This window comes from Hibiscus syriacus, unplaced genomic scaffold (assembly GCF_006381635.1).
Source record: "Hibiscus syriacus cultivar Baekdansim isolate YM2019G1 unplaced genomic scaffold, ASM638163v2 tig00116959_pilon, whole genome shotgun sequence".
NCBI lineage: Eukaryota > Viridiplantae > Streptophyta > Magnoliopsida > Malvales > Malvaceae > Hibiscus > Hibiscus syriacus.
The window spans coordinates 4,935,345-4,957,706 of record NW_024063485.1 but is presented as its reverse complement, the minus strand read 5'-3'; the positions used below and the strand labels follow the sequence as shown (position 1 = coordinate 4,957,706).

Below are 22,362 nucleotides of genomic sequence, written 5' to 3'. Positions count from 1 at the left end.
CGCTTTAGTATTTTTCCAGTTTTCGTTGACTCAACATGGAAGCTTTTTGATATTTCTTGGCTATCATAGCATTCTTCGATTATATGTGTTTAGAGGGATTTTTAATGGAATCCACTCATATTATTTGAAAATTGACATTGAGAAAATGCGCAATATGTGAATTAGGAGAATCAGTGAAGCCAAACAATGAGCTATGAGATTGTTCTCTTTTAAGCTATTGAGATGAGGTCAAGCTGAAATCGATGAGAATTTGGTCGAAGATGGGGACTCGGGACTTGACTTTTGAGTGCCTTGATTTTTGTTAGATTTATTGCATGGCTGCTAGGCATGTTATAAGCTGAAATTACAGAGGACAACTTTATATTTGGTTCAATGCTATTCATCTTGAAAGTGAAACGTGATTTGATAGAAATTTATAGCCAAATCTGGTGGTTAGATCCTTTCTGTAGATGAATGAAACCTGGCTTCAGTTATTTGTGCCATAATGTAACAATTGGACTTTGATGTTCACCTATTTCGAAGTTGCTTATGCATATCTATAAAAAAGATTTACGGCTTTGAGTGCTTTGATAAAAAGCTTTTTATTATGTGTTAGACTTATGGCAGCCGATGATCCTGTCCTCAATCGTCGCTGCATGAGTGCTTTCACAATCGGTCATCTTTGTCAGTTTCGTTTCATTGTCCGCCATCTTCATCTACAACTCAGATCTGAAACAGATCGGAAGTTATTTTTTTTTCAGTTGCTCATCGATTTTCCAGATCTGGAAATCTTCAAAATTATTTTCTTCCTCAGTGATGGCTTTGCTTTTTGCCGTTTGTTGTTTCTCCTGTCATCAGTATCATTTTTTATCAGCTGTGTTCTATCACTGCCGATGAGCCATACGGTCGGTTTGCAGATCTGGAAGCTTCAGATCTCTGATCCGATGAATGTTGTTGCTTCGTTTTTTTTTCTCGTCTGCTTAGTTTGGTTACATTGGTTGTTTCGGCTGTGTTATTGAATCTGGTTCGTTGGAGTTCATTTCACCGTTCGTTGTCGGCGCTTCAGTTCAAATTCGTTCCTTTGCTTATCTCTTGATTTGTCACCATTCCAACCAATCAGCCTCATCTAGAAAAGAGGAGGTGAGATCGTTGCATTAGTGCCTTCTATTTTAAAAGCTCTTTTTCATGTATATATGATATATCTAGAAAAGAGGAGGTGAGATTGTTGCATTAGTGCCTTCTATTAAGTAGATGGAGCTGGAATATTTCGTTTAGGAGGAATTTATTTGATTGAGAAAGGGCTTAATGTGCTGCGATGTTTCATCTACTTAATAATTTTGTAGGTTAAACCTCAAACGCGGATTGGATAAATTGGCTTGGGTATAGTGACGGGCTATATAACCCTTTTTCGGGGCCCTAGCGATTCAGTTGAGTGTAATTGGAAGAAGGTTACTTGGCTGGGAATTGCACCGCTCAAAATTGGGGCTTTCGTTTGTCGGGTGCTTCACCGGAGGGTTCCAGTTAGAGTGGAACTCGAAAAAAGAGGAGAATCTTTGTTGTCAGATTCTAATTGCCCTTTCTGTTTGTTGCATCAGGATTCAATAGAACATTTATTCATCACATGTGATGTTTCCTGGAAAATATGGGGGGCTTTCCTAGCTTTGTGGGATGTTTTGTCTGCTGCCTCTAATGATCCGAAAAGCTTCATGTTGGCGTGGAGTGAGGTTCTCCCGGATAGCTTTCATCAGAAGATAGTTTGGTCCATCCTTCCTTTCGCGATTATATGGACCATATGGTTGCATAGGAACGATCTGGTTTTCAAAAGAAAATGGTGGATGTGCTGCAAATGGTGTTTCTTGTGAAATTCCGTGTGGCCTGCTGGTTGAAATCTAAATCTCCAGCTGCTCCGTTCAGCACGGAGGTGTTGATGGAAGACCTTACTCTCGCGGATGACGCTTTAGTGACGAATAAGCCCGAGCATCCCCATTCTTCTTGGCTGCCACCCACACGGGGGATTCTTAAATTCAGATGTGGACGGTAGTGCTGGAGGTATTGTGGGTTCTTCGCGATCATACTGGAAAGTCGCTCTTAACCTTCTCGGTCCCTATCGGGAGTGGATCCTCGGTATTAGCGGAAGTCCTGGCTGTAGAGTATGCAATAAAGGTGTTCATGGATTCGGAGTGTTACAAAACCTATGGTATGATAGTGGAGAGTGATTGTGCTGTGGTGGTGAATTGGCTCTGGAATATTTCAATCATTCCCACTGAGTGGACTGCTTTGATACAACCCATTGCTTCTTTGTTACTCCAAGAAAACTTTGTGGTTAGATTTACTCCAACGCGGTGCAACTCGTTGGCTGATCTTTTGGCTAAACAGGCAATCGATTAAGAGCTGAAGTAGGTGTAGATAAGAGGTGTTTAGTGGTTTTGGTATATTACTACTCGGTCTCTGCGTAGGTGGGATCCATTTAGCTGCTGGGTTTGGTATAGAAGGTTTTAGCCAGAGGGCGTTTCGCTTTGCAAGTTTTGGAAGAGGATAGCAAATTTTCTTTGATCATCATGTTTTGCTGTTTGTTGCTGGTTGTTTTATTCATGTAGGTGGTCTTCGAGGCGTTTAGCCCAGGCACCATTTCTTCTCGTATGGCTGATTTGTAGTTCCCGTCTGTCATTGTTTTGGGTGTACTCTTTTTCCTCCTCTTTGAGCTAGGGGGTTTTTTAATGAGACCCCTAACAATGTTTGTTTCTTTTGCACTTAATAAAGTTCCTACCTTTCAAAAAAAAAAAAAATTATCACGTTTTCAATGACATTGAGATATCTGATGTGCATACATAAAAGATTTTACACATAGTATTAATTTTGCACTTCTGGTTAATCATCCCGAGAATTCGCAATATCACAATGATTGCTGATGAAATTGACAAAATTAGATTTGTTGGTCCTGTGTGTTCGCTTTATAGTTTCGAGTTCTTTGTTATTGAGGATATTGAACTGGTCTTCACGAGCAAGATTATACTTTCTGAGAGAACCAACAACATTTTGAGAACTTAGAGGCTGATTTTGTTCGTTCACATCATTGAGGATGATTGTTTCGGTGCTATCGGTTAGATTCCAGCGTTTGTTGAACCATCCAGTGATGCGTGTGAGATATCGTTTTGTGAATTGTGTTATGAGCTGTGGTTTTAGTTTGGGCTTGTTTTTTCTTCATTGCTTTTCAAAGCTCCACTTTCAGATCATCAAATTCTTCATTGTGTTGGTTATTAGTCAAGTGTAATCTGTTGGGCCAGCTGTTGCAAGCTATCGTCTGTTGCTCGAAAAGTTTCACTCTTCTAGATTACTTTTCTTCTACGCAATCTTTTTCTTTACATATATCCCTTTTATTGCGTTGTCACAGACACTTGCGGCCACATTTTTCATCCTGGTGGATTTATGTAACATGGCTCCCAGATGGTGCTGTCACTGTTGAAGATGATGCCGCTGCAGATGAGACTAGTGTTGTCGAAGAAACATCTTCACCCATTTCATCGTTGCTTCAATCATACAAAGAAGCTTTGGCAAGTAATGATGAGTCAAACGTTGCTGACATAGAAGCATCTTTAAAATCCATTGAAGACGGGAAAATTGACTTTGAAAAGAAAATGGCTTCTCTGTTAGAAGAGTTGTTGACGGGGAAGGAATGGTTCTTAGGATTAGTGCAGACTTTGACAACTTTCGCAAGAGGATGTAGAGAGATCGCCTTTCTTCTTTATGAAATGCCCAAGGAGAGTTTGGTTGCCTGTTTTGGATAATTTTGAGTGAGTTAAGCCCAAATTAAGTTCGAGACAGAGGGAAAAGAGAAGATCAATAACAGCTATGAGAGCATATTCAAGCAGTTTATGGAGATTCTGGCTTCACTCGGTGTTGAACCTTTTGGACAAAGTGGGAAATCCTTTTGATCCAATGGTGAGTTAACTCTTGTTACTCTTTGTTTTCCCACCTTTCGTAGACATGATAACTAATTATTTGTTGCATAATTCATGTCTAAGCCTCATTCAAATTCTCATTTCTTGTCCTTATCAACAATGGGTTGGGGAGGCAGTTCGTGAACGAATTGCGCTAACGCCTCAAGTATATGATGCATTTGATTACTAATGAGAAGACTTTGACTGACTAGGAAATAATTATGGCAGAGAATACAATTAACTTGGCATATTCAATTTAATCTTCGAATGATGGACAGTACATTTGAATATTAGATGACCGGCTTCATTTTTGTTTTTTATTTGGCATGATGATTATTGGCTTAATGCAGATGAAGTACTGAGTTGGCTCGTTATTCAGTCAAGTACTTGATGAACATTCTCGAAAATTTGGACGAGTTTGTTCAGGATTTGTGAAGACCTGGTATGCTTTTAATACAAACCAAGTCTCGATTGATTCGAGCTGACTGTGAGTTTGAGTAATGATATGATATATTACGAATATAAGATCTTAGTTCTGGCATGAAACCTTAATTGTATTTCCTTAGGCAGGTAAATACAGATAGATGACAAGGAGAAACTTCATGGGAGTTTCTTTTATCTTCATGAATACTCCAATCTTCTTCTTACAAAATGATTTTTGTTTCTCTTGTCAAGCTGCATGAAGCGATCATGCGCTAGGATTCCACAGAATTCGAAGAAGGTATCGTTCTTCAAGAATTTCGCAAGGGTTTCAAGCTTGGAAACGAGCTGATGCGCCCTTCAATTGTTAAAGTATCGGCTGGTCCAGGGCCTCCAAAGCTCGAACAAGGAGACACTTCAGAGGGCACATATGAGGAAATAGGATTGATATTCTAATCTTAAGATTTTTCTTTGATACAATATGTCCTGATTTCAATAATAGAATGTTTTTTTTTATTTAAACAATTTTTTAAAGTAGACAAATAGGCCCCAGTATAAGGTATTGGTTTGTTAAGTCTCCCGACTATTAGACATTATAAAATGATCCTTTGATTATAGGGTGTTGTTTAGTTGAGTCATTTGATTATTGAAAATTACAGAATGATCATCTGACTATTCATACTTTCCGAGCGGTTGTCATTACTTGCTGAATGATATATGATAAAATCATATTTTAATGGTCAGATGACCATTTTGTAACTTCTTAATAATCAAGGGACTTAAGAAAATAACACTGATTTTATGACTTTTAATAGTTAATGGACTTAATAAAGCAACGTCTTATAGTTAAAGGACTATTTGTTTACTTTACCTTTATTTAATAGTTTAGTTAATTATAAAGTAGTATATATTCATAATCTTTTTTAATTATTAACAACATACATACACATTGCTTGAACTCAAAACTTATACAGCTTAATGGACTTTTAAATTAAATTGCATTAAATTGAATGCAATTTGGTAGGTACATTAAATTATAGTACCACAACCAAAAAACCTATGTTTCATGTGCGTGACCAATGATTTCGATCAGTTGATATATGTAGTAAAACTTAAATTCCAACAGGAAACCTACAAAGTTCAGTTGACGTAAGAGAACCCCGGGAAAGTTGGGCAACTACCAGTCAACTTTTTTCCACGTCAGGTAACCCCTAGAAATTAAAGCAACTAACGGTCAACTACTTTCTTCTCTTTGCTGGAGGGTGCAGGAAAACTCAAACTTGGAAGATATTAAAGTCTCCATTTTGTCCAAAACTAAGCAAGTTCAGTTAGTGTTCCAAAATTGTCTCATTCAGTTTCATATCTAATTAGCCATGGATGACAATTTGGCGCAGAGGTTTCTTGCAGAAGGAGAAGAAGAGGAGACTGATCTAAAGAGCTATGTTTTGAAAACCGGACCGGACCGGCCGGTTCAACCGGAAACCGTTGCTTAGTCCGGTTCAATCTAAACCGGTTGAACCGCTATTAGTGAACCGACTAAAATCGTTGAACCGTTTGAACCGGACCGGTTGAAAACCGGAAAAAATCGGGATTTTTTTTATAAAAAAAAAAAATTAAACCAAACAACGTCGTTTGTTAAACGAGCCAAGTCGAACTCGAGTATTGCTGAGCTCAACTCGAACTTGAAAACTTTAAAAGTAAGCTCAACTCAACTCAAACTTACAAGCTAAAAATTATCAAGTTCAACTCAAACTCGAAATATAATATTGAAACTTGAACTCAAAAAGGCTTGAACTCAAAAAAAATTAGAAGCTCGATTGAAGCCTAAAATTCGAGCTTGATTGAAGTGAAAGAATAGTTCACTCAATGCTCACCAAAAGGCTCCATGATTTTGAATGCCAAATTACCTCTATTATTTATAGAAGTTAGTTGTGATGCGCTTCTATGTTTTCTTAGCAATGTGAGATTGTTTTGTTCTCATATTTTTACTCTTTAGACTTTTGGGATGTTATTCTATATTTCTTAGCCATGTGAGATTGTTTTAAAAAAAATTAAACCAAACAATATCATTTTGTTATGATTTTTTTAATCCCAAATTTATTTTTTAATTATAGTTATATAATTATATTTATTATTTAATATATTTTACCTTAAATATTATGTTGTAGTTAATTTGAATCATTTTGTTTCACTTGATTTTATGGTTTTTAACTTATATATGTTATGACTTGCTTTGAATATGACTTGTGATATAAAAAATTATTTTTTATTAAATATTTTTGGTATTTTTATTTAATTTTTTAAATAATTATAACGTCGTCCTGTTCTTCTGACCGGTCGGACCGGTTCAACCGGTTGAACCAGTGAACCGGTAGCATGACCGGTTCGCTAACCGATCCGGTTCTGAAAACCATGCTAAAGAGAAGAGTTTGGGTTGAAACAAAGGCAATATGGAGGGTTGCTTTCCCTTTAATGTTGACGAGTGTCACTTCCTTCGGGATGATCGTCGTCATGCAGTAGTTTCTTGGTCACATTGGCGAAGTCGAGCTTGCCACTTACGCACTCATTAAAAGCATTTTCGTTAGGTTCATCAATGGTATTCTTGTAAGTAATCGATGTACAGCTCCCATTAGTTAACTTCACATTCTGTTTTTGGATGTAAGCTTTGTTTTTTTCATGTATTGTGACGGATTGGAATGTCGAGTGTGACCGAAACACTATGCGGGCAAGCATTCGGAGCAGGACAATACCACATGATGGGGATATACCTGCAACGCTCGTGGATCGTCGATGGCCTCACAGCGACTATCGTACTCCCGGTGTTCTTTTTCACTACACCGATCTTCAAACTACTCGGGCAGGAAGAGGAAATCACAGAAGCAGCCGGGAGTATATCTCTATGGTTTATTCCCATGCTTTACGAAATGGTCTTTGCACTCACCATGCAAATGTTCCTCCAAGCTCAGCAAAAGAATTTGATCGTTGGGTGCCTAAGTGCATTCTCCTTCACTCTTCACTTGTTATTTTCATGGATCATGGTGTACAAGCTTAACTGGGGTGTTGCTGGGGCAATGGGCTCCTTGAATGTATGTAGTTGGCTAATGGTTCTGGGCGAATTTGTGTTCATCTTCGGAGGGTGGTGCCCCAATACATGGGAAGGATTCTCCAAGGCTGCCTTCTATGATCTCTGTCCTATAATAAAGCTCTCCATGGCCTCTGGCCTCATGATTTGGTAACCTACACTGCTTTTATATGTTGTCCTCTGAATTTGTTTACTAGGATGAGATTTGTTAGCATTTGTTTCGGATTAAATGTAATCTTTATATTCGAGTTGGATTTCTTCGCGACGTTCCAAAGCAACTGATCGGTTTCGAATTAACAGCTTAGAGTTGTGGTACACTGCCATTCTTGTGTTGCTGGCTGGATATATGAAAAATGCAACCATTGCCATTGCAGCATTCTCGATATGGTAAGTTAATTCTTTAATGGGTAAACTACAAGCCCAGTACCCCAACTAGTAGTTTTGTTCTGTTTTGGTCACTTCACTGTTATTTTTTTCAAAATCATACCTAAAGTTACGTTTTGTGGTAGCCTCAGTTAAAAAATTAACAGAACTATTGACATGACGTTTTTAAAAAGAAAAATCAATGATAACGTGGTATTACCTTATGGTGACACCTTAACATCACCATAAGTTAATTCTTTAATTTTTCTTCTTCTTTTTCCCCTGCTCTAGTTTACTAAAAGCTCAAATTATATGCAGCCTCAATGTCAATGCAGCGAGCTAATGTTCTGCATAGGCTTCCTTGGTGCATCAATGTAAATTCTCTTCTTCTTTATATTTTCCTATCTAACTTATGATATTTTCCCCCTTTGAAGACACATTTTTGTGTGGTTTTTGCAGAGTAAGGGTGGCCAATGAATTAGGAAGAGGGAATGCAAAAGCATTGAAATTCTCAATAAAAACAATAATGAGCACTTCGGTCTGCATTGGGATGACATTCTTTGTTCTATGCTTAGTGTTCTGGCATCAAATTGCTCACTTGTTCACCAGTACTGAACAAGTTGTACAAGTTGCATCAACTCTCTCAACCTTCCTTGCCATCTCAATGTTGTTCAACAGCATTCAAATAGTACTAGGAGATAAGTTGTAATATGATGGTGTTTCAGGTAGGGATGGATCGAGTAGGGCTGGCGGGAACAGTCGCCTACCTGAAATTTTAGATATTATTTGGTTTTGATAATCTGTTTTCAACCCGTAACATAAAATCCTACATCCGTCCCTGATTTCAGGTATAGCAATTGGGGCAGGATTCCAGAGTTTGGTGGCAATGGTGAACATGGGGTGTTATTATGGTGTGAGAGTGCCTGTTGGAGCTGTGCTTGGTTTTGTGTTGAACCTTCAAGTTATGGTAAGAACAATAGGCATTTTTATTGGAAGCTTAAGTAAAAATTTATGGTTAATCAAATTGTGGTGTTTATTTTAATAGGGACTTTGGATAGGATTGTTTAGTGGAGTGGTATTACAAACACTCATTCTAGTGATCATAGTATGGAGAACAAATTGGGATGAACAAGTTAAGAAGGCTTCTGAACGTCTGAGCCGTTGAGAGGATGAACAACATAATCAAACCCTAACTCGACCTTAATTTGTACTTGCTTCATCTAGAAGCAATTTTTTTCAGTGTGCAGGGATGAATCAAAGGGGCGATCGAGGACGGTTGTCCCCCTAGAAATTTCAAATTATAATAAATTTTAGATATTTTCTTTGTATTTTCTATTGATAATATGTTTTCACCCTTTGGATTTTATATATTCGTCCTCCGCTAATATAAAATCTTGTGTATATTCTTGCTTAGATAATTAAATGGGTGGTTTTCTTATAATAAGATTTTTTTGTTATATTTTGCCCTCCCAACATTTTTAAGATTTATATTTGGGATTCTTGAGAATTCTTGTCTGTCAATTATATAGTATATCATTAAGTTAAAACTTTCAATAAATTAAAGGCGTTGAGTTAAATTAAGACTTTTTTTTAATGTGGACATGTGTATGAGTTGAGCTTCTAACACAATATGAAAATACAATCTAATAGGTAGAGGTGCACAAAAATCCGAATATCCGATTTTACATAAAAATATCCGAAACCGGATTTGGGAAAAACCGTTTTTTTTTAAACCGGATCGGATATTTTAAAACCGGATAGTATAACCGGTTTGGGAAAAAATTGGACGACCGGATTTTTTACCGGATTAAAAACCGGTTTGAAAAAACCGGATAAAAACTGGTTTTTTTATCTGGAAAAAAATCCGGTATGGGGTTTAAAAAACTGGTTTTTTAAAAAAACCGGATTTTTTCAAACCGAAACCGGTTACACCGGTTACATCATCCGACCCTCCAAACCGGTTATGATCCAAACCGATTTTTTATAAACCAATTTTTTGGCTTGGTGAAAAAACCGGATCGATTTTTATCCGATCCAGATCGGATTTAAATCCGGCTATGTGCATCTCTACTAATAGGTAGTAGATATTGTCACACCCTGATTTTCTAGATTAAATTTTTATTCGCTATATTTGAGGACCCAAATTGTAGCTTTCAAAAATCCAAAGACTATCATGTGAAATTAGCAAAGTGGTAAGGGATTAAATTAATCAGCACTAAAGTTTGATATCTAAATTGAATAAAAATTATAAAAATTAAGGGAAAAGTTGAATTCAGAGAAAAACTTGGGATTTAAAAGGTGAGCTTCATAAATTTTAGTGGCTTCATGTTCAATTTAACTATTGTTATTTTGATGGTACTGATGAGTTATAGGACCCAGGGGAAGGTCGAAGATCATCATACTTTACAACTCATTCTACAGTGCGTTTGAGGTATAAGTTGTTCCGAATTAAATTTAAATTATATTCTTGGATAAATCGACTCATTGAGGGAGTATATAACCTAAACTTTATGCCGAAAGATATTTATTTCCCCAGAATGTTTTCCTATTTCCCCTCGACCACAAATTCATGTAGCTTCCGATCAACGAACGTTCGTGTACGACACCGCGTTTGTCAAGTTAATTGATATGTTGTTCTTCTTCTATCAATGTCATCGTTATCATGTTGTTCTGCTTCTATCAGCGTAATCGATATTGTTGTTATCGTCCATTGATATGTTATTCTATTTTTATGAGTGTCATCATTATCGTTGTTGTGGAGAGAAACAAAAGAAATTTGGTCGTGCGTGAAAGGGATATACAAAACAACGATGATAAGAGGTTGGTGAAAGGTTTGTTCCACTTCATAATTATCATTTGATTGATGAAAATTGGATAATTTTCTTTTAGTTTATTTATTATGCTGCGTTAAGACTATATTTGGAATACAATAATCATATGCAAAGTCGAAGTAAATAGAAAGAAATAATTAGGTTTCTACTAGTGTTTCATGAATCAGCTATATCCCCCGCCGTTGGCGGTGGCCAACTTTAACGTTTCGGCGCCGTTAGAAAGACCGGGCTCCCCAATTCCCGTGGAGGTGCAACCGGTGTCAAAGAAAGGGAAGGAGGAATCGTTGCGGAACGTAGCAGCTCTTGCTCTGGTTTCGGGTGATATTTCTGCTCCATCTGAGATGGACGTTGAGTCGTCTGGGGATTTGCGATAAGGAACAGGAGGTAGTAGAATGGATCCTCCACAACCGTTGGTCTCTTTGGGAAGGGTAGAGGTTACTAAACAAAGGTCTTATGCTGCTACTGTGGCTGGAGGAGATGGTTTCCAATCATCAAGCGAAGTCTTCGGCGATGTGGACGTGGTGCTACAAGAGGGAGATGCAAAGGTGGATCGCAGTGGATTCTATCCGATAATCAATTTCTCTGATCGAGTCCATGAGCCCATTGATAACAACATGCGACGTTCAATCATTGTACGTCTGTTGGGGAGGACAATTGGTTATCGCATGCTTATGAATAAGATCAAAAGCTTATGGCATCCGTAAGGTCGATTTCAACTCATTCATTTAGATAATAGGTATCATCTGGTCCGGTTGGAACTCGATGGTGACTACAACAGGATTTTGACTGAGGGGCCTTGGATGATTTTTGGAAGCTATCTAACGTTGCAACCATGGTCAAGGAATTTTAGCACGTCCGAAAGCCATCCATCGCATGTCATGGTTTGGTTACGTCTCCTGGGATTACCATATCGATATTATACGAAGGCCCTTTTCGGGTTTTTGGCAGCTGAGATTGGTCAGGTTATCAAGATTGATTACAACACGAATGCGGGGGAGAGGGGGAAGTTTGCTAGGTTGGCTGTGGCAGTTGATCTGAACAAGCCGCTTCTTCCTTGTATTGGAATCGATGGTTTCGTTCAAAAGCTAGAATACGAGGGTCTCCCAACTATTTGCTTTAAATGTGGTAAGTACGGGCACTCGCATGAGATGTGTAAACCTCCTTAGCCGGAAAAAGAAGCCGAAAGTAGTGAAAATCAGGCAAATGGACAAATATAGGACATACAAATGGACAAGAAAATACAGCCAGAGTTACCGAGGATCCAGGAATTATTTACCGCCCTTGGATGATTGCTGAAGGACGAAAAAGGAGACCGAGGAAAATTCAGGAGGATCGGGATGCAGCCACAATAACAGCTACTCGGTTTGATGTCCTAGCATCGAGCCATACTGAAAATGAATCAGAGAATGTGAATCCGATTTAATAGACGTGGTTTTGGCGGATGGTAAAGTAATGGACGTGTCGACGGGAAGTGATGTTGCTGGGACTGGTAGCAGCCACTCTTAATTTCTTCTTTCCCATGTTTAGTTGCATGACTTGGGATCATGTCATTCATCACTTGGGATTTCCAAACTCATTTCGAATGGAAGCAAGGTGGTTCAGTGGTGGAATTTGGCTGCTTTGGCAACCTTCTATTAAGATTTATATTCTTCGGGTGTCAAATTATTACATTCATACTGTGATTCGTTTTTCTCAGGTGGGCAGAGATTTGTTCATAACATTCGTACTGTCATTCATCAAGTTATTGTTTGCTTGGAGGATCAGTTTGAATTTAGTGTGGGTTGAATCGGATTGCAAAATGCTATAGATGCGATCAAGGATACTTCGAGGTGTTAGCCTACTTTTGCACTGGTCCACCACATTCGAAGTTTCACAAAGAAGAATTGGCAGCTGGGGTTCGCCTATGTTCCTAGAGAAATGAATCGAGTTGCGGATCGCATAGCACGACTGGCTTGGACTAGCGATTCTATGTTTATTCGCTACCAGGATCCACCGGTGGCCATTGCTGATATGGTGCACAAGGAAGCAGAAACAGCAATCTCCTGGCATGTGAATCCTATCCACTTAACTTTTTATCATATTCACAGTAGCTGCATCGACAATATTCTCATATTTTATATGAAGAATACTGCACTTTTTATTTTATTATTATTTTTACACAATATCCACTTAAATCTAAATATTTTTTCTTTTAGTTTATTTAAAATATTAATGGAAAATTAATAGTTATTTCAGTTCAAATTTCAAAACAGGAGAATTAGATCAATTGCAGTATGTTTTGTTTTGAATTTTGGACTTGTATTAGGGTAAACTATACTAATATTTCTCTTTGTTTTCATCCTGGCCAAATTTAATCATCGATTTAAAAATTAAATGTGTTTGGTATTTAACGTTATCGGTTTGTTCGGCTTAAGTTTCTCGATCATTAACTTTTATTAACTTATTAACGGTAGTTTGAGTTGACAATTAAAAAATGGGTAAACTACACCAATAGTCCCTTTTATTTTTTATGTGATCGACTTTAGTCACCGATTTTTTAATTATGTGAACTTGATCCTTTACGTTACCTGTCTGTTTGGTTTAAATCTCTTAATTGTTAACTCCCGTTAACCTATTAATAGAAGTATTATTAGACAATTTTTAAAATAATAAAAAAATTCACATTCATCAATTGGAAGTAATATGATAATTTTAAAATAATAAAAAAAGTCATACTCCTTCCGCCAACAAGACATAACCCCCATAACCCAAAACATCCGCTGTAAACCCCAAAAATTTAAATTCTAAAGTCAAAGATTAACCCACTCTCACACATTCACCACCATCAACGCCAAAGCCATTTAAACTGACCACCCAAACCTCGATTTTTTGAAACTATAACTCTCATATGAACTTCACATATACCTCACCTCATCGTTAAACCCAAATCTCGTAGCCACAGTAGCCAAAAAAATCAAGCGAAAAGAAGGAAACTATCGTTCGATCTTTGGGTTCTCAGAAATCCGACGGTCAGTTGGTAGATCTGAACGGTGGGTAGACGCGTGGAGAAGATGGTAATAACATACTCCGAAACCAAAGAAATCCATCGGTGGAGACGGCAGATCGACGAGGAGACACCCGAGAGCTTCAAGCGTAGATCTATGCCATTTGGATCACTTATTTTTAAACTGGTGACTGGATTCATGTTCTCCACATTTACCGAGCTTTGATCCAGTCGAGTTCGAACTGCTCACGAGTTACTCAACTCATTAAGTACCCCTAAAAGTGAGAGGAGAGAAAGAAGAAATGGTGAGATTTTTTTAATATTTTAAAATTGTCACGTCACTTACAACTTGTGATTGTGGATTTTTTTTATTATTTTAAAATTGTCACATAATAATTTCATTAATGGGTTAACAGTCGAGGAACTTAAACCGAATTGATCGATAATGTAAAGGATCAAGCGTATTTAATTAAAAATCGGTGATCAAAGTTGATCATATCAAAAACAAAAGAGACTATTAATATAGTTTACCCTTAAAAATAATAATTTTTTTTCATAACATGCAAAAGAGAATAACGAACCATAAAATCTCATGCTATTTCAAATTCAATCACTTTAGTGTTTTAAAAATTACAATATCATCAAATATTGTACTCCCAAGAGAAACAAAATTAAATATGGGTAAACATTTTTGCTCAAGCCGTTGAGATTAAGGAAAGCTAATTGTTGTTAACCTCAAACTATGCACGTTGGTTTTACTTCCCTTTCACATTAATATATGCCCACTGCTCTTATTGGTCCCGATTTGACAAATTAAAACATGTCAAGCAATTGGCTTGCTGGAAGGACTGGTGGGGCTTCAAACAGGGTCGGTCCAGTGAGTTTTAATGTCCTGAGCGAGATAATAATTTTATGCCCTATACTTGTACCGTATAATAGACAAAACATAAATAATTTTTTTAAAACAAAAATGTAATAGAAATTATAGTCAAACAATATCAATACTAATACAAACCAAAACCTACAAGGCTACAAATAATTTTTTTAAACGATGCATTCGTGCATTTTTTGAAGCAAAAACCTCTATTATTTTACGATAATCAAGACTTTGTAAAAATTGACTTTCGATGCTTAGAATTGTTAATAGGTTCAATCTATCTTGAGTTATCGTGCTTCGAAGATAGAATTTCAAGAGCTTCAATTTTGAAAACTTCTTTCCGCGGAAGCAACCGTAACCGATACCGTCAACAAAATTTTATATGATATCAACACATTAGGGAGAATTGATTAAGCACCGTTTGGCGTCTGCACTTCCAAGGGAGAATTATTTTTTTTGGATCTTCGTCGCCTACTCTAAGCCTTCCATCGACCGATCAGGTGTTCTGGGCTAATTTTGTTGGGCCAAATATATATATACACACTATAAGCACTAGAAAACTAATGCCCCCTCAAACATGCTGCCCTGAGCTAAGGCCCATCTGGCACATGCATTGGGTCGGGCCTGGCTTCAAATTGGTCACTTCGCTCCATCAATAGCTACTAAGCTTCAACCAGCAGTTTCATGTATATAGTTTAGATATTTTTTGTATTGATAATATGTTTTTAACCCATTAACATAGAATCCTACTGGGCTGGATTCCAAAGTTTGTGGCAATGGTGACTGTTGGTGGTGTGTTGTGTTAGTTAGAAAAAATAGACAGTTTTATCTGAAGGCTTAATAAAAAAAAGCTTAAATATACAAAAGGTGCACAACCTATACCCCTTTTTCTAATTTAGTGCTTAACGTTTATTTCGTTTCAGTTTAGTGTCTAACGTTTCATTCCGTTACTCAAAAATGGGTCAAGTCATGACGGATCGTTAAGTTTGACCATTAAGTGACACGTGCCATAACCTGGTAATTTTAAAATTTTTATTTAAAATTAAAAAATTAAAATTATATACAATTTTTTTAAAAAGAAAACACAAATTTTGATCCTAGGAATTTTATGGGATTTTCATCCTAGGATTCGCGGGGTATAAAACGTTGATTTGTCATTTGATCGACCGTCGATCGTCATAATTTTATGGGGTTTTGGTCACCGAGGGGAGGTCAGGTGGAGCTTCATCAACGGTAAAAGGCATCCGCGGACGTGGGTTTAGGGGTTGAAATGAAGGTTTTCAAAGTTTTGGGTTTATTTCAAAAAATTTGTGTTTTCTTCAATGTTTTTAAAACCGGACCGGACATTAAATCGGTGAAGGTACTGGTTCACTGATTCAACCGTGTTTAAACCGCGGTTGAACCGGTTTATATAAAATAATATATATTTTTTAAAATTTTACATAATATTCAAAACAATATATATATATAACACTCTTTTTAAGTTCACAATATTAAAAGGTATAAAAATATCACAAGTCATAACATATATAAATTAAATACCATAATATCAAGTGAAACAAAATGATTCAAATCAACTACAACATAATATTTAAGGTCAATACCTAATGAAATTCATCAACAACTAAATAAAAAAGTACATAATTGATACAAGTATGAATCATCATAATATTCATTGAAATTGATTTCCTCAAATTCCAAAATATTGGGAAAAACTTCTTCATTAGTTGAACTACACCACCATCACCACTTTGAACTTGAAAGGTCACAACATCAAGATCTTCATCACTTAGCAATATGATAAATAAATACAAAGTTAAATTTAAATTCCCAAACAATACTTAACAATTAAAAGTAAAAGTGTAAAACATATTAAATAATAAATATAATTATATAACTAAAATAAACAAGCAAAGATTAACCTTCATTGTTTTTTTGATGATTGACCAACTTGAATTGCATTCTCATGATAAAGAAAATTATCAATCTCATCAATATCAAGCTCAGGAGGTGTTTCTACTTCAATTACCCAAAAATCAACATGATCAATAGATTCATAATCAATAGGATCATAACATGGCTTCTTGAGCAACCTAAAATTAAACATCACAATATCAAGAAAGAAGTTGATTAATGATTAATTGATTATGCTTAAAAGGATAAGGAATTGAAATAATATTTTGACATTATACCTATTCTTTAAACGCAAGTTATAAGTAACATAAACTAGATCATTTAGTCTTTGATGTTCTAGTCTATTTCTTCTCTTTGTATGGATACGTTCAAAGACACTCCAATTTCTCTCACATCCAGAAGATGAAGAAGTTTGGCTAAGAAGACGGATTGCCAACTTTTGCAAAATTGGAGCACTACCTCTAAACAATGCCCACTATTGATCTACATTAAATAAATTTAATGATAAAAAAATGGAAGTATAGAACACAATTTATACTTAACTATTTAAGAGTAAAAATATAAATTATAAACTAGAAAATATAAAGTAATATTTACCGGGTCGAATTGTCTTTGTTACGATAAGAGCACTTTCTCGACCAAAACTTCCTTGTCGTTCCCGGTACATATTCATCTCACTAATGCCTCTAGTTAAGTCATTACAAAAAGCTCTTTTTTCAAGTAAAGAAATGGATGCACTCATGACTTTGTTCTTGCTACAAAATTTCTCATCATAGAAGAATGCAGGATTTACAAAGTAAGCTGCTGCATGAAGATTGAGTTTTAAATGTTTATCCCATCGAGCCTTAATAATATTTGTGCAAGGCTTATACAAAGCTCTTCTATTTCTAAACATCTCCTTTATAACATTTTTCCCTTTGCATGCCTTCATTAACAAAACCAAGAGAAGGCTTTTCATCCCCATCTATAATTCTTAGTAATCGAATGATAGGAGCCACAAGTTTCGCTATCGTCAAACAATCATTCCAAAACTTTTGATCCATAACAATAGCACTAACAATTTTTCCTTCTGTAGTCTTTGATAATTTATGGCCAGTGAAATGCTTGTCTACAACTAAAGCTTGCAAATCATGTTTGTGATCAAAATTATTTTTCAATGTAATAAAAATAGTAGCAAAACGAGTCACTCCTGGACGTACAATTTCTTTCCAACCTTCTCTTTTTCTCATCCAAGATAAGAATACCATGTGATTATAGACAAATACTGTAATCTTGGAAGCCTTTGAGGCAAGGTCTGCAACATGAGGCATACTAGCAATGTCCTTCAAAAGGAGATTCAAACAATGAGCGGTAAAAGGAGACCAAAAATTATTTTCATATTTCTCTTGTATCAATTTACCAATAGCTACATAATAAGCTGCATTATCAGTCACTATATGGACAACATGTTCAGCTGCAACCCATTCAACCACTTCAGAAAACAAGCCGCATAATGTCTTAGCATCTTTTATGACATCTGATGCATCAACAGATTTCACAAATACTACACCTATAGTATAATAAATTAAAAAGTTTATCAAACATATATTAAGTATTCTTCATATGACAGTTAACAACAAACTAAAAAAAATAGTGAACTAATAAGTAATAACTATACTAAAGACTATTAAAATTTCACATAAATGATACCTGCAGGACAATAAACTAGAAAGTTGATCAAAGTTCTTTACTATTGATCAGTCCATCCATCTGCCATAATTGTATATCCACTCTTAGCCCAATTTGCTCGATAACCTTCTACAAGTAAGCAACACTATCTCTTGTAATCTCCCAACAAGTTAACCCTTAATTCATGATAAGATGGGCCTTTAAAACCGGGACCAATAACATTGATTGCATCTAAAGCAGGTTGAAAGTATGGAGATAGTGTTGCATGAAATGGAATGCAGGCATCGTAAAACCAATGAGCAATTGCCATCTTAGCTTTGTGAATTGCTTGCTTGCTTAATAATACACTTTTCAAACTTGGTTGGATATTGGAGTAGTCCTTGGAGCAAAATAATTACTAATTTCAACATTAGCTTTCTTTTCAATGTGGCTTGCATCTTACTCTTCTTATCCATATTTGAGCTAGGTTAAAATTCTTGTGCTTCCTCTTCAATATTTTGATCACCATATGCTTCATTTAGGTTACTATCACCACTCTTACTTTTTTCTTTGATTTCATCCAATAACTTAAGCATTTGGTTACGAACATCATGAGGCACTTTTCTGCAAGAGCTTATATTACCTGGAACCCCCACAAGATGTTGATTCATTCTATTTATGCCCCCTCCTTTACAAGGCTTACTACAATAAAGGCAAGTGTATACACAACTTTTTCCCTCTTTTTTAAATGAAACATGATCCCACGCAGGATCACTTTTCCCACAAGTTGTACTTGAGGATTCTATGGATTGTTTCTCAGATGGCATATTATTAGCATTATTATCTTGAGAAGCATTCTCTTGTAGAGCATTCAAACTTGGTAATTCCTACATGTTATAAACATAAACTGATTAGTGATTAATAATAAATAATTGAATAATTGAGAAATTTATATGCAATTATAAATATAACAAGCAACTAAATTTGTCATAGAGGGACAATCTCACTAGCACCAATTTCAATATCCTTGATATAGATAGGAGCTAGTTAGACTGTTAGAGAAATTGAGAAGCACTATAGATGAAAGTGAAAATGTCAATTAGGGGTGTTTATTTTTTGGTTTTAACCGAATTAACTGACCGAACCGAATTAGTTCGGTTAATTCGGTCGGCCACCGAATTAGTTCGGTCGGGGAACGGTTAATAATTTTTTTATAATTTTGTTAACGGTTAATTTAGTTCGAAATCAGTTAATTAATCGAATTAACCGAAATTAAAATTTAAATATTAAATATATTATATATAACACATGGGCTCAGCTCAAACCATTTAAAACCCAATTAATAATTTAAGATATAATGACTTTTAAACCTAAATCAATATTAATTAATTAAAAAATCCATATAAAATTTTTATTTTATAATTATATATTATTTAAATTATTTGTAAATTGTTTTTTTAAATTAAAAAATATTCAATTTTTATATAAAATAGAAAAATTTTTAAAAATTTCGGTTAATTTGAAAATTAACCGAAATTAATTTAGTTCGGTTAAAGGTTAAAGAAAAAAAGTTCGATTAATTCGGTTTGGTCGGCCATCGTTTTAATCGAATGAACACCCCTAATGTCCATAGGGTAGGAAAAGAGATCCTAAAAGTCATCCTCGAAATGAAGAGTTGTTGAATAAATTAAAAAAGTGTAGTAACATGGGACAAATTGTGTGAATCTATCAAGATTTTTTATCTGTGATGTCTAAGCTAAAATATAAAGAAAAAAAATGAAAAGAGAATACATGTTCCACATATTTTTGTATTATAGTTCTTATAACAATTATTTTGGAAATCATTTTCAAAATTTAGTCATTTTTAGCTTAAAAATGGATGGTTGAAAACTGTAATATTGCTTACCAAAACAATTTTTAAAATAATAATTAAATTAAAAAAACAGAGAAGAGAAACATATAGGCCCTTATAGTGAGTGCACTAGTGTAGCGTTTAGAAGCAATGATAGTTCTATAAAAGTTAAACTTCTAATAGTAATCTTTAGGCACAATGGTAATCTTTAGGCACAACAATTGTTACAAAGAGTTAAATTTTAGTATGTCAAATAATTCATTAATGTGTAATAACAATTGTTACATAGTTAAATTTCAGAATGCTGCTTCATATTAAGCATGATGGCCAGTGAAAGATGTCAAAATCTTGCAATGAATTCACAACTCAAACAACACATGGTAGTTGGGTTTTAGATGACACCTAATAAATGCATTTAAGGATCATCATATCTCAACACCTCAACAAATAAAGCTATGCTTTCATCCTTTCAATTTGGACTTCGGCTTATTGCTTATTATATAAATAACAAGACTCTTCACTTAAGACCAATCAACCATCGAAAAGATTATTTGCTGCAACAACCCAATAGTATTTATAAAGAAAGCAATAACCCAATAATATTTTACGAAGAAAGCAACAACATAATTTTATGATTAAAAAAAAACGAACAGGAAAAGAAAAATGGAAACAGGAACGCTAAACAAGTAAACATTATTAGCAGGAACTCAATCAAGCACAAACAGAAACACTAAAAAAATACTTGTGATTAAAGGAAATACTTGTGGTTGAGACATGGTAGGAACCGAAATGAAGATGATGTCGTGATGTTGTGCGAAATATGAGTAGAGTGCGCCGGTGATAGAGTAGGCTGTTGATGACGGAGTACGACGCCGGTGAGGGAGTATGATGCCGAAGATGGAACGGTGATGAAGGAAACCAAAGTGGAAAAGGGATAGGGTTCACCACTTGCAAACGTTCGTGAAAATGGCTTAACCCAGATGCAAAATCAAAAAATAAATTTGGGGCTGAAAAAAATCATAACAAACGAAGTCGTTTGGTTTAATTAAAAAAAAACAAAATCGTGTGAACCGCTTCAACTACCGGTTCACATCGGTTTTGTCGGTTCCCAATCGGTTCTGCCGGTTTTTTAGTGATTTATTGCAAAACTAGTTTTGGAGGCTGATTGGATCGGAAAGGGAACCAGTTCTCGGTTCAACTGGTCGAACCAGTCGATCCGGTCCGATTTTGATAACATTGGTTTTCTTTATATATATATATATATATATATATATATAATTTTTGTAATTTTAAAGAAAAATTTTAAAATTACCAGGTTGTGACATGTGTCACTTAACGGAGAAACTAACATTTTTAACGACCCGAGCTCCTAAATGAATAACGGAATGGAACGTTAGACACCAAACTGGAATGAAATAAATGTTACTGGAAAAAATGGGCATAGGTTGGGCACCTTTTGTATATTTAAGACTAAAAATGTTATGGTTAATCAAATTTTGGTATTTATATTTTAATAGGGACTTTGGATAGGATTGCTTAGTGGAGTGGTATTACAAACAATCATTCTAATTGGGATGAATAAGTTAAGAAGGCTTACGAACGTCTCAAACTTTGGCTTGTGGAGGATGAGCAACATAATCAATTAATTTGTACTTGATTCATCTAGAAGTTTTTTCATGTGTTCTTAAGATCAGAGATGGATCAAAGGGGCAGTTGAGAGTAGTCATCCCTAGAAAAAATTCAAATTATAATATTTTCTTATATTTTCTATGTTTGTACCCTTAAAATTTTATATGCTCATCTTCCTCCAACATAAATCATACGTTTATCCTTGTTTAAGATAATTGAATGGAAGATTTCCTTATAATATGATTCTTTTTATTATATTTTGCTCTCTCCTCAAGTGACTTCAGTAGTTAAAGGTAATAGGATTAATGCAGTTGAATTTGCCAAATAAAATTTTGGAGTATGGAGAGAAAATATAGACAATTTTCACAACAATTTAGAGTGGTTCGATGTAACACCCCAAACATCGGGTCAGTGACCAAAATGTAAGAAATTAAATTTAATGGTTTAAGTTGAATAATTTAAAACGTTCAAGGACTAATTTTAGAAATTTTGATTAGGACTTGTTATCGGAGATGAGATATTGGAGGGGCATTAAGGTCTTTTTGAAGGAAAGGAAATTTATATTCCGCTTTTGAGAGATATAAATATGTAGAGTAAAAAATCAAGGGAAAAAAGAAAAGTCTGGAACATGAGTCATTTTCTCTTCTTTTTTCTCTTGCCGTGAACCTTCATTTGCAAAGATAAATGTTCAAGCTGGTTGTTTCTTCAAATTTTGGTTTGGTTTTGAAGACTTAGGTGATATATAAGCTTAAGAGAAGCTTTAGGTGGATTAAAACTAAAAGATGAGTGAATTTGTGATGAATTTATAAAATGGGTTGTTTGGTGATTTGACGAGATTAGGTAGTAA

At 35.3% G+C, this 22,362-nt stretch overlaps 4 protein-coding genes across 6 annotated transcripts; 3 read left to right on the top strand and 1 right to left on the bottom strand.

The window, feature by feature from the left end:
* The first annotated feature begins 2,877 nt into the window (after positions 1-2,877).
* LOC120189746 lies at positions 2,878-4,321 on the top strand. Its single transcript, XM_039192952.1, has 2 exons — positions 2,878-2,970; positions 3,264-4,321. The coding sequence occupies exons 1-2, from the start codon at positions 2,878-2,880 to the stop codon at positions 3,762-3,764; spliced, it is 594 nt and encodes a 197-aa protein (XP_039048883.1). The 3' UTR covers positions 3,765-4,321.
* Positions 4,322-6,821: 2,500 nt separating this feature from the next.
* On the top strand, positions 6,822-7,824 carry LOC120189769 (protein DETOXIFICATION 24-like). Its single transcript, XM_039192966.1, has 3 exons — positions 6,822-6,940; positions 7,027-7,569; positions 7,720-7,824. Exons 2-3 carry the CDS (start codon positions 7,034-7,036, stop codon positions 7,808-7,810), a joined length of 627 nt encoding a protein of 208 aa, XP_039048897.1. The 5' UTR covers positions 6,822-6,940; positions 7,027-7,033; the 3' UTR covers positions 7,811-7,824.
* Positions 7,825-8,035: 211 nt separating this feature from the next.
* On the top strand, positions 8,036-21,533 carry LOC120189770 (protein DETOXIFICATION 24-like). 3 transcript variants are annotated; one of them, XR_005522552.1, is made up of 5 exons: positions 8,036-8,156; positions 8,242-8,487; positions 8,631-8,749; positions 8,828-8,923; positions 21,478-21,533. XR_005522552.1 is itself a non-coding variant. In XM_039192967.1 (4 exons), exons 1-4 carry the CDS (start codon positions 8,095-8,097, stop codon positions 8,945-8,947), a joined length of 540 nt encoding a protein of 179 aa, XP_039048898.1. In that variant the 5' UTR covers positions 8,036-8,094; the 3' UTR covers positions 8,948-8,952. The 3 variants fall into 3 exon arrangements, 2 of the variants coding, with proteins under 2 accessions (XP_039048898.1, XP_039048899.1); XM_039192967.1 differs by lacking the exon at positions 21,478-21,533 and having other exon boundaries at positions 8,242-8,478; positions 8,629-8,749; positions 8,828-8,952; XM_039192968.1 differs by lacking the exon at positions 21,478-21,533 and having other exon boundaries at positions 8,828-8,952.
* LOC120189745 lies at positions 16,398-18,365 on the bottom strand. Its single transcript, XM_039192951.1, has 5 exons — positions 18,263-18,365; positions 17,313-17,936; positions 17,007-17,191; positions 16,666-16,862; positions 16,398-16,566 (listed from the first exon to the last, which is right to left on the bottom strand). The coding sequence occupies exons 1-5, from the start codon at positions 18,363-18,365 to the stop codon at positions 16,398-16,400; spliced, it is 1,278 nt and encodes a 425-aa protein (XP_039048882.1).
* Positions 21,534-22,362: the final 829 nt, after the last annotated feature.